Source organism: Gobius niger, assembly GCF_951799975.1.
Source record: "Gobius niger genome assembly, chromosome: 3".
Lineage (NCBI taxonomy): Eukaryota > Metazoa > Chordata > Actinopteri > Gobiiformes > Gobiidae > Gobius > Gobius niger.
The window spans coordinates 6,701,917-6,717,051 of NC_136854.1; the positions used below are offsets into that span (position 1 = coordinate 6,701,917).

The 15,135-nt window shown below is 43.7% G+C and overlaps 1 protein-coding gene across 1 annotated transcript in view; it reads right to left on the reverse strand.

Annotated features, from left to right (window-relative positions):
- The window catches only part of gaa2 (alpha glucosidase 2), a 42,820-nt gene extending 28,774 nt beyond the window's left edge, over positions 1 to 14,046 (reverse strand). The window contains exons 1-3 of the mRNA XM_079554048.1: positions 13,918 to 14,046; positions 10,973 to 11,500; positions 1,190 to 1,335 (exon numbers count right to left, since the gene is read on the reverse strand). Of these exons, the coding sequence (XP_079410174.1) occupies positions 1,190 to 1,335; positions 10,973 to 11,500; positions 13,918 to 14,010 (767 nt within the window). The 5' untranslated portion in view covers positions 14,011 to 14,046. The remainder of the gene's footprint in view (positions 1 to 1,189; positions 1,336 to 10,972; positions 11,501 to 13,917) is intronic.
- Between the last annotated feature and the right edge of the window lie 1,089 nt (positions 14,047 to 15,135).

Below are 15,135 nucleotides of genomic sequence, written 5' to 3' on the forward strand. Positions count from 1 at the left end.
GTGAATTAATAAAAAATAAATACAGAGTGGTGCTTGTAAAGTGCAAAACAAGGGTAAACCATATGTTAATGGTGTCGTTCAACTACCACAATGGTGAAAATATGAGCTTGAAGGCAGCATCGTGGCTACTGCTGATTTGGGAAATGGACTGCACTGATCTTGCACTGGGATGGCAAAATTGTCGTCTCAGGACAGAAGTTCAATCCCAAAACTTCACGATGGAACGGCTGTGCTTCGATACTACAGATACAAACACTGGAACAAAAGGTGGACATTTTTTCCAGATACTTTGCCTGTCAGAGGAGTTCCGGCCGTCTGATTCTAGTGAATGGGGATATCAGGAGACATATAAATTGAGTTTACTCAGTCTGTGAGGATAATCAATGACTTCAACACAATAAAAGAACAATTCAGATGGATTAAGTACTAAATATACCGTAATCCTTCTGATACTTGTCATACACCCTATTTACAGCCTCTAGAGCACAACAGAAGGTTGGTCAGTACATTTCGGACACTGTCTTTTTTTTAGGAACACCTTATTGCATCTTGGCATCCCTATTTTAATCTGGAGACTTTTTGACCCCAGGATCCAGTTGGTTTGTGCAGTCTACCAGCTGTGATTTATGAAAACTCTTCTCCTTCCTTAAATAGGCGCGTGTCCTTTTCCAGGCTCATTCAGAACAGATCCACTTTACTAAAACGCACCGATGCTCAAGTGTCTCTTCATTATTTCCTGTTCACTTCTAGCTTGGTGAGACCAGAGTGATTCCCCATCCCCTCCATATTTTTTTATACAGAGGGGGATCAGTCTGGAACCCCCGCCTGCCCCCATTGGCGGCATCAGAAAATGACTCCACTTCCTGTTTGCTTGGTTATGTACCGCTGTGGCAGACTCACCCGCTGGTTCCAAGGCTAATTCACTACCATCAAGGTTTAGTCAAAACCGCATAAAAGAAGAAAATGGGAATGATCCATTTCCCTTTCTGAGAGCCAGCCAGCTACATTCCCCCCCCCCAAAAAAAATGTCTTTCTCAAATAAATTCTAGGCTTTATCAATGTGGCATGCAAATAACAACAAACTTATTGCTCCTCTCTTCTTTTCTTGGCATGATTTTTAAACTAAATATCAAAGGGACCTATATTTCTTGCGTGCATAGCGGAAGCCAGTGTCAGTGCAGAGTCTTACAGGACAGCCCCCGTAGAGCGCCTCCTCACGATGAGTCCAAAAGGCTCCTCACACAGCTGGAGCTCGTACTGAGGGTCACTGGCCTTCTCACTGGCAGAGGGCACTGGGATGGGCACTTCAAACCTGGGGCTGGACGGGTCTGTGATCTGAGAGGAACAAGGTTTTGGTCACCTTTAATTTTTCTAAAATAATGTGTGTGTGCGGGGAAAAGACACTTGGTGAGTAAGGACAGCTCTTTCAGGGCCCAGGGGAATCAAACTAAAGCCACCATTCTCCGCCATCAGCACACTAACAAATAGATGACGCGATGATAAACGCATTTTGGGCCTCGTTTACTAAACCAGGTGCTACATTGTGAGAAGTGCTAAAAATAAAGTGCTTTTTTGTGGCCGTGTTTCTGTTGGGCCTGATTTACCATTAAAAAATGCAGATTGTAAATGAGGATGTACAAACCTGCGGCTGCTCTCAAAGGCTTGAGAACTTTCGAGAGAATGAGGCGCTGTTGAATGCGGGACCAAAGATGACAAAGTTCAGATTTTTCGAAAAGCAGATTTTGAAAGCGGGATTGTGGGGAACATGAGCGCACAGCCTCGCACACTGAAGACACACGGGATGAAAGGAACAGGAGGTGAACAGGTGAACATAAGGTTAGTGGCTCCTCATGTTTCATCAATCAGTCCGTCCCTTGTGCATGTGACTCCTAACAGAAAGCACCACCCCCTCACACAAATACCATCGCATCACAGGGGAAAGAAGAGATCTACATGCACACGCTGTGCATTTAGTCAGATAAAGCCTATCACCAAATAAAGACCCAGAGAAACGAAAGGATCATACAGCGGCGCACGCTGTGATGTTAGACTGAGGCGAGAGAGAGGAGCACGATGAGCAGATGCAGCAGCCCTCGCTTCAGTCTGAATGACAAAACCCATGGAGCCGCTGGACACGCAAATATAACAAGTAAAATGTTTTTAACTGATCAGAAACCACACCGCCTTCCAAATTATTATGCAAATGGTATTTTAGTGTCAAAAAGGTAAGAAAAAAAAAAGCTCATGGATGGTATTGTGTCACTCACTGACATCAATCTCTGAGACCTGGGATGATTAGTTTTCAGGTTAAGCCCAGTTAAGGGAAAAACTACTGAAAAAGGACATTCCACTTTATCAATCAGATCATCATTTTCAAGCAATATGGGAAAAATAAAGGATCTCTCTGCTGATGAGAAGCATGAAATAGTTGAATGCCTTGGTCTTGGTATGAAAATCTTCGATATTTCATGAAAGATTAAACTTAATCCTCGTACTGATAAGAGATTTGTGGCTGATTCAGAGCACACACAACTACATCAGATGAATAGAACAGCTGCTGACAACGCACCATGTCCTGCTGTAAAGAATACCTCTGCATCACTGGCTGCTATGGGCATAAAAGGAGAGAAACTCATGATGTGGACCCCCTCCTCCCCTGACCTCAACCCTATTGAGAACCTTTGGAGATTGATTGATTGATTGATAAACTTTATTGTCCTCAAAGAGGAAATTTGTCTTGGGCTCATTGCCCGCAGCTGTCACACATACAGTACAACCATTCATACAAAACAATTCGGTTAGTCAGTGCAGCCAGTACATAACAATAAAGCAATTCAGTTCATCTTAGCTCTAACGCCTCTTCACCTGCTCTTTATCCTTCAGTTTGTTTAAAAGAGACACAGAGTTGTGCTCTGTACAGTCTTCCTGATGAGAGAATTTCATATTCACCATTCAGAAAATGTGATGGGTTCTCAATGATTTTCTGAGCTTGGATGAGGACAGTACTTTCAAAGGTTTCCTTTATGGACGGAAACTCTTTTGTGTTGGTCAACTTCCTGGCCCTCAGTACGAGTCTCTCAATTTGTGTTTTGCTCTTCACAGTTAGAGGACCGTACCAGGCTGCGATCCCGTACCGGACAAATACTCTCGAGAATGGCACTGTAGAAGTGGGTCAACATTTCTGTGCTCACACCAGACAGACGCAACAGACGCAGCCTCCTTAAGAAATGTCTTTGGGACCGTTTGGAACAAAAATGCTCAATGTGCACGTCCCATTTGAGCAGCTCATCAATGTGTACACCGAGATACTTGAAGGATTTGACCTACTGAATTTGTTCGCCTCCGATCACCACCGGGTCATGTTTTTGTATAGCTCTAGGATCAAAAATGACCTCCTTTGTTTTGACTGCATTTAGTGACAGGTGGTGGTCCTCACACCAGGAGATGAAGGAGTCTATCTCTGCGTAGTACGAGGAGGGGCAGTGATATGCATACAGGAGGCTCACAATCACGGTGTCATCAGAGAATTTAATTGTCTTCATGTTTGGTGCAGAACTCCGACAGTCATTTGTATACAGAGTAAACAAAATAGAAGAGCTCACAGCACCCTGCGGCACATCTGTGCTACAGTTTTTCACTTTCGAGAGGGTGCCATTGACTCTAACCTGTTGCTCTCTGTTTGTTAGAAAGGACAAAAAACACTTTACTAGGGCTGGATTTAAGTCTGAGTTTCTCCGCAAGTAGATCTGGGCGCACAGCATCAAAGGCCGAGCTGAAATCGGCAAACAAGGCATAAGAGTTTGGAGTCTCTAGATGTCTGCAAATGATGTGTGACAGACTGAGCATTGCATCCGCCGTACTGAGACCTTGTTTATAGGCGAATTGCACTGGGGCTAGTAGGTCAGAGACTTCAGATCTGAGTCTGTTGGCCATTAGTTTTTCGAAGCATTTCATGACCACGCTAGTTAAGGCCACTGGCCTGTGGTCTTTGTCGGAGGCTGGGCAAGACACCTTTGGAATAGGTACGATTGTGGATTTTTTCCAAATTTTGGCCACGGAACACTTGTCCACAGACATCTGGAAAACTGAGCTCCACGCCTCTGACAATTCCTGGGCACAGTTCTTGATTAGATAGGGGGATAGTCCATCTGGCCCAGACGCTTTCTTGCTGCATACTTTTTAAAAAAGTGATTGCACGCAGTGTTCATCAATTTTAAAATCACTGTATAGCTCTTCATCAGAAGAGAAAATGGTCTCGAGGTCACTATTGCTTTCATTGTCATGTCTTAAGAAAAAGTCATTAAGATTGTTGGCAAATTCTACCTCATTAAATATGGCCAGCCTACTTGTGTTATTTGTCATGTATGCCATTTGTTTCAGTGTATCCTACAACGTTTTGTTGTCTTTAAAATTGATGCTCTTCTCTAAAACCTCTCTGTGCTTCTCCCTGGCCTGTTTTAACGTTTTGTTATGATTCTTTTGCGCTACAGCCGTTTCCTTTTCTCACCGATGGCCTTCAGAGAGATGTACTTGCCGCATACTGACAACTGTTCACATTCACTCTACACACCATCAAGCACTATTTACTGGTTGGCGTAAATCTCATAAAATCTAATTAAAACAGCTACGTGGCTGGAGCCCGAGTCGCCGCCGTGCAGCGCCCGAGCATCAGCAAGCAAAACATCGAGCGCCGCTACTCCTGGCATAGATAGTGCTGGGTGTAGACGGTACACTGTAAAACCTGGAGTGGATCACAGTGTTCTCCGCCCTCTCAATAAAATGGATTCTACATCTCACATTACACTTGAACAGCTAAATGTGCAGTCCTTGTCAAACAAATCTGGACTTATAAACGACCACATTCTGGATAAGGGCATAGACATTCTCTGTCTTACAGAGACATGGCAGCAGCCTGGGATATACTCATCCCTCAATGAGGCATGCCCACCCGGGTACCACTACCTTGATAAGCCTCGAACAACTGGCCGTGGTGGGGGCCTAGCTGTTTTACATCGCAGCAACATTGAACTATCTCCCGTGTCTGTGCCCAGTACTGGCTCATTTGAAAGTCTGGTTTTCAGTTGCAAAAAACCTTTTTCAGCAACAATAGCCCTCATCTATCGCCCTCCCAAACCGCAACCAACTTTCATCTCTGACATTCACGACTTCCTAATCTCCCTCTGCACAGCACACTCAAATATTCTGGTTATTGGTGATTTTAACATACACATGGACTCCCATAACTGTAAACTGGCCTCCAAATTCAAAGAAACCCTGGACTGTCTTAACCTCCTGCAGCTCGTGGATGGCCCCACACACAATAAGGGGCACACACTGGACCTCGTCATTACAGACTCCCTCCCAGTTTCAGGCCTTCAGGTGTATGACGTCGGCGTCTCCGATCACCTGGCGGTTACAGTTAAAATCCCAATATCGGTTCCTCTCACCAAACCAAAACGCCATATTACGTTCAGAAACATCAAGAACTTGGACTCCACCGCCCTCAGTCAACATCTCCAGCATCTCGCCCCTTCTCACTCATCAGCTGACGACTTAATGGACTACTACAACACCAGCCTCACCTCCATTCTAAACTGTCTTGCTCCAATAAAATCCCGGACAGTCACATTTACCCGCTCTGCCCCCTGGTTTACAAACGAGCTGAGAGGGATGAAGAGGTCTGGCCGTGTCCTGGAGCGGGCCTGCAAAACATCTGGCCTGACGGTGCATAAGTTGGCCTACCGGGAACATCGCAGGGCTTATGCCAAAGCACTCTCCAAGGCTAGGTCAGAACACTACTCAACACTCATAAACAACAACCCAGGTAACTCCAAAAAACTGTTCTCCACAATAAATCACATCCTCAAACCACAAATCTCATCATTCTACAGTCACACAGATACAAACTGCAACCAGTTTCTTGACTTTTTCACTTCAAAAATTAACAATATCCGTTCCTCATTCCCACTTATAAATAGCACCTCACTAGACCTGCCCGAAACACCCATCGCACAACCTCTTTCACAATTCTACCTCACAACGCAGCAGGAGGTCGAGAACATCATCCGTAAATCCAAACCATCCACCTGCCGCCTTGACCCCCTCTCATCTCCTCTGCTTAAAACTCACAACAACTCCATCAGTCCCCTCATAACCAAAATAATAAACCTGTCCGTAGAAACAGGCCATGTTCCCACCTCCCTCAAAACGGCTCTCATCAAACCCCTCCTCAAAAAACCCACCTTGGACCCTATACCCCTGTCAAATTACAGACCAATTTCAAATCTCCCATTCATTTCCAAACTCCTCGAAAAAGTTGTTTCCACCCAGCTCCATAATCATCTCAAAACTAATAGGCTATATGAGAAATTTCAATCTGGTTTCCGTCCCTCCCACAGCACAGAAACAGCTCTCATCAGAGTCACCAGCGACCTGCTGATGGCTTCTGACGCCGGTTCCACATCCCTCCTCATTCTTCTCGACCTCTCTGCTGCGTTTGACACTGTAGACCACCACATCCTCCTGCACCGGCTCCAACACTACACTGGTCTTTCTGGTACCGCCCTTCAATGGTTTCACTCCTACCTCACTGACAGAACCGAGTATGTAGCTCTGGGGGACGCAAAATCCAGACCCCACACTGTCACCTGTGGGGTCCCCCAGGGCTCCGTACTCGGCCCAACCCTCTTCACCATTTACATGCTTCCCCTGGGTCGTGTCGTCAGCAAGCATGGAATTAATTTCCACTGCTATGCTGACGACACACAACTCTACCTCCGAGTCACTCCCTCTAGCTCCCCCTCTGCCACGGCTGCACGCCTCAGCTCCTGCCTGGAGGAGATAGAGGCGTGGATGAGTCAAAACTTCCTGCAGCTCAACGGCTCTAAAACAGAAGCCATTCAAACTGGAACCTCTCATCAACTCTGCTCCTCTCCAATTACCACTGTTTCATTCTTTGGACACACCATTCCCCTCTCTCCCTCTGTCACTAACCTAGGGGTTAAATTTGACCCCCACCTTTCTTTTGACAATCATGTCACCTCCATCTGCAAAACTGCCTTCTTTCACCTCCGTAATATTTCCAAACTGCGCCCCACCCTCTCCCTTCCTGCTGCAGAGAAGCTCATTCATGCTTTTGTCTCCTCCAGGCTGGACTACTGTAATGCACTCCTCATCGGGATCCCTGGCAGGAGCCTCTAAAAGCTCCAGTATGTTCAGAACAGCGCTGCCAGGATCCTGATGAGGGTGCGAAAACACGAGCACATCACCCCCATCCTCCGTACACTGCACTGGCTCCCCATTCAGTCCCGCATACAATACAAGGTCCTCTTGCACACCCATCACTGTCTGCACGGTGTGGCCCCCACTTACCTCACCGAACTGCTCACACCACACACCTCAACCAGGACCCGGTCAGGCCAACAGCACCGTCTGGTCATGCCCAGGACACGGCTCAAAACCATGGGCGACAGGGCCTTTGAAGCCGCTGCTCCCTGCCTGTGGAACGCCCTCCCAGACCACCTCAGGGCCCCACAGACGGTGGACACATTCAAAAAAGGACTTAAAACCCACCTTTTTACTAAAGCTTATTTTAACAGCTAATGCTTTCGTTTTTTAGTCCTGTCTTTTAATATATGTTGTGTTGTATTTTATGATGTTTTGTTTTTAACTATGCTGTAGCACTTTGAGATTTGGTGTCAAATGTAAAGTGCATTATAAATAAAATTTATTATTATTATTATTATTATCTATGAGGGTGGGAGGCAGTTTTCATCCAAACAGCAGCTCTGGGAGGCTATTCTGACATCCTGCAAAGAAATCCAATTTTGCTGCTCAAAGAAGGGCTCCTATGTTAAACTATAACTTGACCTGCTTTTTTTTTATTGAAATAGCTTTGATTTCAGTAAATATGACCTCCTAATGCTACAAATTCAACAAATGACCATTTTCAGCTAATTACTAGCTTTAAAGGGGGGTATTATGCAAAATCGACTTTTTCAAGCTTTACATCATGTTATTATGTCATTCCCTTATTAAAAACATGCCTGAAGTGTTGCCTTGGCACATTCACGTATTTTTGAGTAATCTGTAAAAACTCTGACTCCATTTAAGGATAGGTTTGCCTGAGTCCTCCTAGGAACGCCCCCACCTCCTGGAGACGCCTCCGAGCTTTCGCCACCAGCCGAGTAACCAACCACTGCTCCTCAGCAGAACCCCCTCCCCACTGATGCCACAGACAGCGTGTGGAGGGGGCGTGTCTGAAAGGGTCAGAGGTTCTTAAAGAGACAGAGGCCTATTTCAAGACATTCACTACAGCCATTTTGAGTGAGCAATTTTATACAAGGCAGTTATTCTAATTTACTGCATTTACAGACCAACAGAAGGTTTGGTCATCATTGTAGTGTGATATAGACTGGTGCCATGTGACTGAAAAAAAGCATAACACCCCCTCTGTAATATGTACTGAAACGATGAGTTGCATAATAATGTGGAACAGTAGATTGAGTTTTTTACTATATATATTTTTGTAAAAAATACTGTTTTGCATTTAAATGATCTTCTACCAGTTAAAGACTTGAAAATGATGCTGTAATTTGAGTTGACAATTTAGAAAATCTTAGAAAAATGTCATTTGCTTAATAATTTGGAATGTGGTGTAAGTAAGTAAGTAAATGCTTTAATTGTCATTGTAACAATTGTATAACAAAATCGCATTTAGGTGTTGGGTTAGGTTAGTTAGAAAAATGCAGAGTTAAGGAAGAGATGCGAAGGACGTTGCAGCTTTTGGAAAGCTTGATTTTGCGTATAAATACACTGCGTTCCAAATTATTATGCAAATGGCATTTTTCTCTGATTTTCTAAATTGTCAACTCAAATGAGAGTCAGCATAATTTTCAAGTCTTTAACTGGTAGAGGATCATTTAAATGTGGTGGAAAAAATTTCCTAGTGATAACAGTATTTTTTTCAAAAATAAATATAGTAAAAACCTCAAAATCCACTGTTCCAAATTATTATGCAACTCATTGTTTCAATATATTTTAAAAGCTTGTAAGTAACTGAAAATGGTCATTTGTTGTATTTGTTGCATTAGGAGGTCATATTTACTGAAATCAAAAGCTATTTCAATCAAAAAAATATTAACAGGTCAAGTTATATTTTAACCTAGGAGCCCTTGTGTGATCGCAGCTTCAAAATTCTTAAATCCATTACAATTGTGAGTTTTTGGACAGTTTCTGCTTGGATTTCTTTGCGGGATGTCAGAATAGCCTCCCAGAGCTGCTGTTTGGATGAAAACTGCCTCCCACCCTCATAGAAGTTTTTTTTTGTTGAGGCTTCAAAGGTTCTCAATAGTCAGGGGAGGAGGGGGTCCACATCATGAGTTTCTCTCCTTTTATGCCCATAGCAACCAGTGATGCAGAGGTTTTCTTTGCAGTATGACATGGTGCGTTGTCATGCATGAAGAGGATTTCGTTAGGGAAAGCACAGCTCTTCTTTTTGTAGCATAGAAGACAGTGGTCAGTCAGAAACTCCACATAATTTTCAAAGGTAATTTTCACACCTTCAGGGATCTTAAAAGAGCCTAATGGGGCCGACCAGCTCTCTCCCTTATGATTTTGGTCCAAAACATGACTCCGCCACCTCCTTACTGACATCACAGCCTTGTTGGGACATTGTGGCCATTCACCAACCATTCACTACTCCATTGATTTGACCATCCAGGGTTACACGGCCTCATCAGTGAACAAGACTGTTTGAAAATGAGTCCTCATGTATTTCTGAGCCACTGCAGCCGTTTCTGTTCATCAGCATTCAATTAACCGTTTAGGGGAGGCCCGGATAGAAGGTTTATGCACAACTGTAGCCTCTGGAGAGTCCTACACCTTGATGTTCGGGAGACTCCAGAGGCACCAGCAGCTTCAAATACCTGTATGCTGCTTTGTGGCATCTGTTCTCCTAATCTGATGTGTTTGTCTGGCAGAAACCGTCCATATTGTGCCATTATCTGCACAAAACGGAGTGTGCTCTGAATCATCCACAGATCTCTTATCAGTATGATGATTACACTTAATCTTTCCTAAAATATCGAAGGTTTTCATTCCTAGACCAAGGCATTCAACTATTCCACGCTTTTAAATCAGCAGACAGAACCTTTTTCTTTACCATATTGCTTGAAAATGATGATCTGCATAATAAAGTGGAACACCCTTTTTCAGTAGTTTTTCCCTTAACTGGGCTTAGCCTGAAAACTAATCATCCCAGTACTCTGAGATTAATGTCAGTGATTCATAGAGCCCCAAGACACGATACCATCCATGAGTTTTATTATTATTGTTTTTTTTTTAACCTTTTTGACACAAAAATCCAATTTGCATAATAATTTGGAACGCAGTGTAGTTGCGATTACAGAATCGCGAAATCCTGGAGGGACTGATCAACACGCCTGCGGACTTTCAGACGACGTGAGGCAGACTCCTGAAAGATATTTGATAGACAGTGAACTGCTGCTGTTTAATGTAACCCAGCCGAGAGCCAAGTGTCGTAGATACTTTAGAAATCCGTACAAGGCAAGGCAAGGCAAGGCAAGTTTATTTGTAGAGCACAATTCATACACAAGGCAATTCAAAGTGCTTCACAGTACATTATCTTCCTATGGGTGCAAACTGCTTTATTCAGTCCAGAGAAAAATCCTATACCTGCTTCCCAAATGTGTTAATATTTCACTGTTTTATTTAGTACTCGCTAAACTAAATCATTTGCATTTTCTCTGCCCCACATTTTGCACATTGTGACCACCCTTGGAGAGCAGGCGGTTTATGGACACTCCCAGGATACGCAAAAGAATACAGGTAATGCAGATCAGAGCTCTTCAGCAGTAGATGATGAAAAGACCAAAGTAAACAGGATTACTCAAAATGAGGGAACGGCCTCTAAGGCGAGATGCTGCAGGGGAACAAGGGATAAAGGCCTCACCTTCACATGTAGTCGTGTGTCGGTCTCTTCAAACACCTCCAGCTGCAGGTTCATGATGTCGCCGGGATAATACGTCCTCTGCCGCCTCTCCAGCGCCCCTTTCTGGCCCAGGGGAGTGGGCTGCACAGACACCAGGGAGTAGGAGGGGTAGTCCGGAGGGTAGAAGCACCAGGGCACCCCGTCCTGCCCCGCACGCTGTGGGATGTAGCAGCAGTTCCTGCTCTCGCACATGTCCCGGGACACTATGGCCCCCCTCTCCGGGTAACAGTCGAATCGCCAGGGCTCGGGCACCGCGGAGCAGGCCTCAGTGGGGGGAGCGGAGGGGCGGGCAGAGGAGTGGTCAGGTTTGGCAGCAGCGGGCGAGGGCGGGCGGTGTGGGAGGGTGGAGGAGGAGAGGAGCCAGTACCGAGTCCCCAGGAGCCAGCCTCCCAAGAGGAGCAGCAGCAGACAGCCCAGGACCAGCAGGCTGCGGGTGAGCGAGCAGCGGGGCGTCCAGCGCATCAGCGGGGTCTCCTCCGGCTCTGGGACCTGCAGAGAACAGGGCAGCAATACAACCATCTGGTAAAGGACTTTCTCTGGAAAGGAAAAAAGCCTTGAATAACCTTAAAAAAGATAGAAGATACACCAAGCATTTGAATTCTCCAAGTGATCTAAATTTAGGAATATGGCAGGAATATGGAAGGCGACTTGCCTAAATTTATGGATTTAGAGAAAAGTATGGTAACCCCATTTACACCACTACAGGTGCTCTCACAAAAGACAAAAGGAAATAGTTCAAACCCAATACTCGGGCATTCTAAAGAAGTATGGCATGCATCACATAGAATGATGACAAGGTCTCCCTATTTACAGAAATATTCATTGTTATGGAATAATCCAGAAATTCGTATTGGGAATATTTTTGTTTTTTTTGGAAAGACTGGGTGAAAGATAGCCTGGTTATACCATACCCTCGCCTCGTACTCATTTTGTTTCTGGATATTTGGAAGCCTCCCCCGCTCACTGAATGGTAGGTTGAAATTTAACCGATGTAACGCGGCCACTGAGATCAGACCCAGACAAACATGTAGGGAAATTAGAATTGACCGGAGTTTACGGATGGCTAAGGCCAGGCTGGGTGAAAGAAGGTGTCCACACTTTAGGAGATCTTCACAAGGATGACCTTTATCTATCATTGAATGAAATGTGTACCCGATTTAATCCAACGTGGAAGGACGCTTGGAGATATATGCAAATAAAAAAATGTGCAACAAAGTCCTGTGCTGGGAAACAAAAAGAGGGGTTAAATATTGAGGAAATTCTTTCCGCTCACCATGTTGTAAATGCTTCTCTATGTTATAAGTTACTGTGCAAAACCGACGGGAGGTGAAATGGTGGTTTGAGATTATGGCAAAGAGACCTTTCACCATCTCGTTTGTCCCTTTTTTGCTTCCTGTAGCTCCTCTTGTGATGCCTCCTCTGTGTTGCAGGTGTGAGGGCTCTTGGTGCCTCTTCAGTGTCTCAGAAGAAATGTGTAGGTCTCAACTGTCTTTGGCTCATAAGCTCGCATTTGGTTTACCTTAAAAAGCTGCTTTCCTCAATATAAACAAATCCACCAAACCTCCACAAAAACACAGAATTATAACTGAAGCTAGATAGAGGTACAGTGGTATGGATAAGTATCAGCTCCACTTTAACTTTTCGACATTTTGCCACGCTATGGACCATGAACATAAATATATTTAATTTAAATTCTATGTGAAAGACACACACTAAGTGACACAATCGTGAAGTGAAATGAAATGTATTTATTTATTTTTTTTATAAATAAAATACTGAAAAGTGTGATGTGCATAAGTACCGGCCCTCATTTCCTTTTAGTGCAACCAATTGCCTTCAAAAGTTTCCTGATTTGTGAATGATCACATGTTGACCCAATGACTAAATAGAGTCTACCTGTGTGTAATCTAATGTCAGCTGCTCTGTGATGGTCTCAGGTCTGTTAAAAGACTATTGTGGAGCAGAAGCATCATGAAGTCCAAGAATACTGACAGGTCTGGGATAAAGTTATTGAGAAGTATAAAGCTGGGTTATGTTATAAAAGATTTCCAAAGCTTTGAACATCTCTCAAAGCACAGTTAAATACACCATCCAGGAATGGAAAGAGTATGGCATCAGTGTAAACCAACCAAGACCCAGCCGTCCTCCTAAACTTACTGACCGAACAACGACAGCACTGACCAGAGCTGTTACCAAGAAGCCTATGATGACCCTGGGTGAACTGCAGAGAGCTACAGCTCAGGTGGGGGAAACTGTACACAGAACAACTATTAGTCGTACACTGCACAAATCTGGCCTCATGGCAGAGTGGCATTTTTAAAGAAAACAATAAGAAGCAAACAGGACTTCTTATGGTTTTCTTTCAAAAATGGTTTCTTCCAGCCACTCTGCCATAAGGCCAGATGTGTGCAGTGCAACTAAATATGCCACAGTTTGAACAGAAAACAACTCTGCATTTATAACATTTATAATCCCATTTAATCGCGGTCTCTGCTTCATGTTTGTTCTCCACATGAACAAAGCTCAGAGCTGCTCCTTCGGCCGTGGATTTACTGTAAATGAGATGAGGTTCTTTCAGCCATTGGAAGTTTGGATGATTTTAGTCTCCGTTTTCTTCAGTTAGAAGAAAACGGAGACTTTTTTATTCAGTTAGATTTTATTGGACGAAAATATCTGGACATTTAAGTCATAGCTTTAGTGTCATAAACAACTTTTCAATTAGTTTTAGTCTGCAAAGAAATACGTCTAATCTTGTGACTAAAATAATGACGAAATATTTTAGTCGACAAAAAAACACTGGGGTCAGCAGCTCACAGTTTATACTCAACTTCCTCCGACTTTCTCGGCTTGAGAACAAAAGAGTTTTGAAAGGAAAGATCACATTCAAATAAGATGTAGGTACTCACGGCCGTCTCCTCGTAGACGGGGCCCTGCTCCTCACTCAAAGCCCCCCCAGAGAAGCGCACCTGCTCGGGGTCCAGACGCTTGTACGACACCATTCTCCACTGGACAAAAACAACACATCAGGGTCACACAGTTGCAGTCACTCTTCCTCAAAAGAAAAAGAGATTCAAAGTGAAACTAAAACTTGAAATACACAAATATGTTGAATGAGTTGAACAGAATCCCACACAAACTCTTACTAAACCTTCTCCAGGGGTTCAGTTACTCAAGCAACTTTTTGACAGTCCTTCTACTTTACTTGTTTCATTATTCCATTGCTGACTGAGCGGCTTTGTGCAAAACCATCTGAGGAAGAAGCTCATCATGTTGTGATATTAGGCAGTACCTGTGGTTCCCAAAGCGGGGTCCAGGGCCCACAAAGGGGATTTACTCAAGCATGTAACAAGAAAATACACTGAAGTCACACTGACTTACAATGACACATGTTTGAAAACGACTGGGCTACTGTACTACATCTGTACTACATCAGTACTACATCTGTACTACATCTGTGCTTTATGATACTCCCGTCATTTGGATCACTAATTGAGTCAAAAACTCTTTGAGTGTAACAGTATGTTTCAGCAGTGAAACACCCACCATAAACATAAATAATGAGGAAATCCGATTATTTCCAAAGAAAGTGACATAAAAAAAATATGCAAATTAAATAATTCTGAAGATTTGGTAGATGAAACACAAACTACATCTATTTCATAAGCCACATCAGGCTTTCTATTTTTACTCAACAGTAGAATTTCCTCCTTAGGCCACAAGATTACTCATAGATGTTAAAGTATAAATGCATAAACAAGTGTTCACACAGGGGTTTTCATTCTAGCTCAATCTAAAACTAAAACTAAAACAAGAGGTACAGGAACAAGAAAAGGGCTTTTGAAAAGCCTTTCTCTAAATGTGCGTATTCACGAAATAAATGACGCTTTTGAGCAAACTTAAAGGACATTTAGAAGGACGTTTCCCTCCAATAGATCTGTGATGAAGTAAAGAAAGTGCAAAATAAAGGAACATCGAGTCCATAGACTCTAGAACTCCACTGGAGTCTCAGACAGTTGTTCAAAGGCTACAAGCTAAGTTTAGCTTTAGCTACAATAATGACTGTCTGGACTTGTAATCCGCAGAGAACAAGCAAACACAAGGCCTGCATTTAGGTGATTCAACAA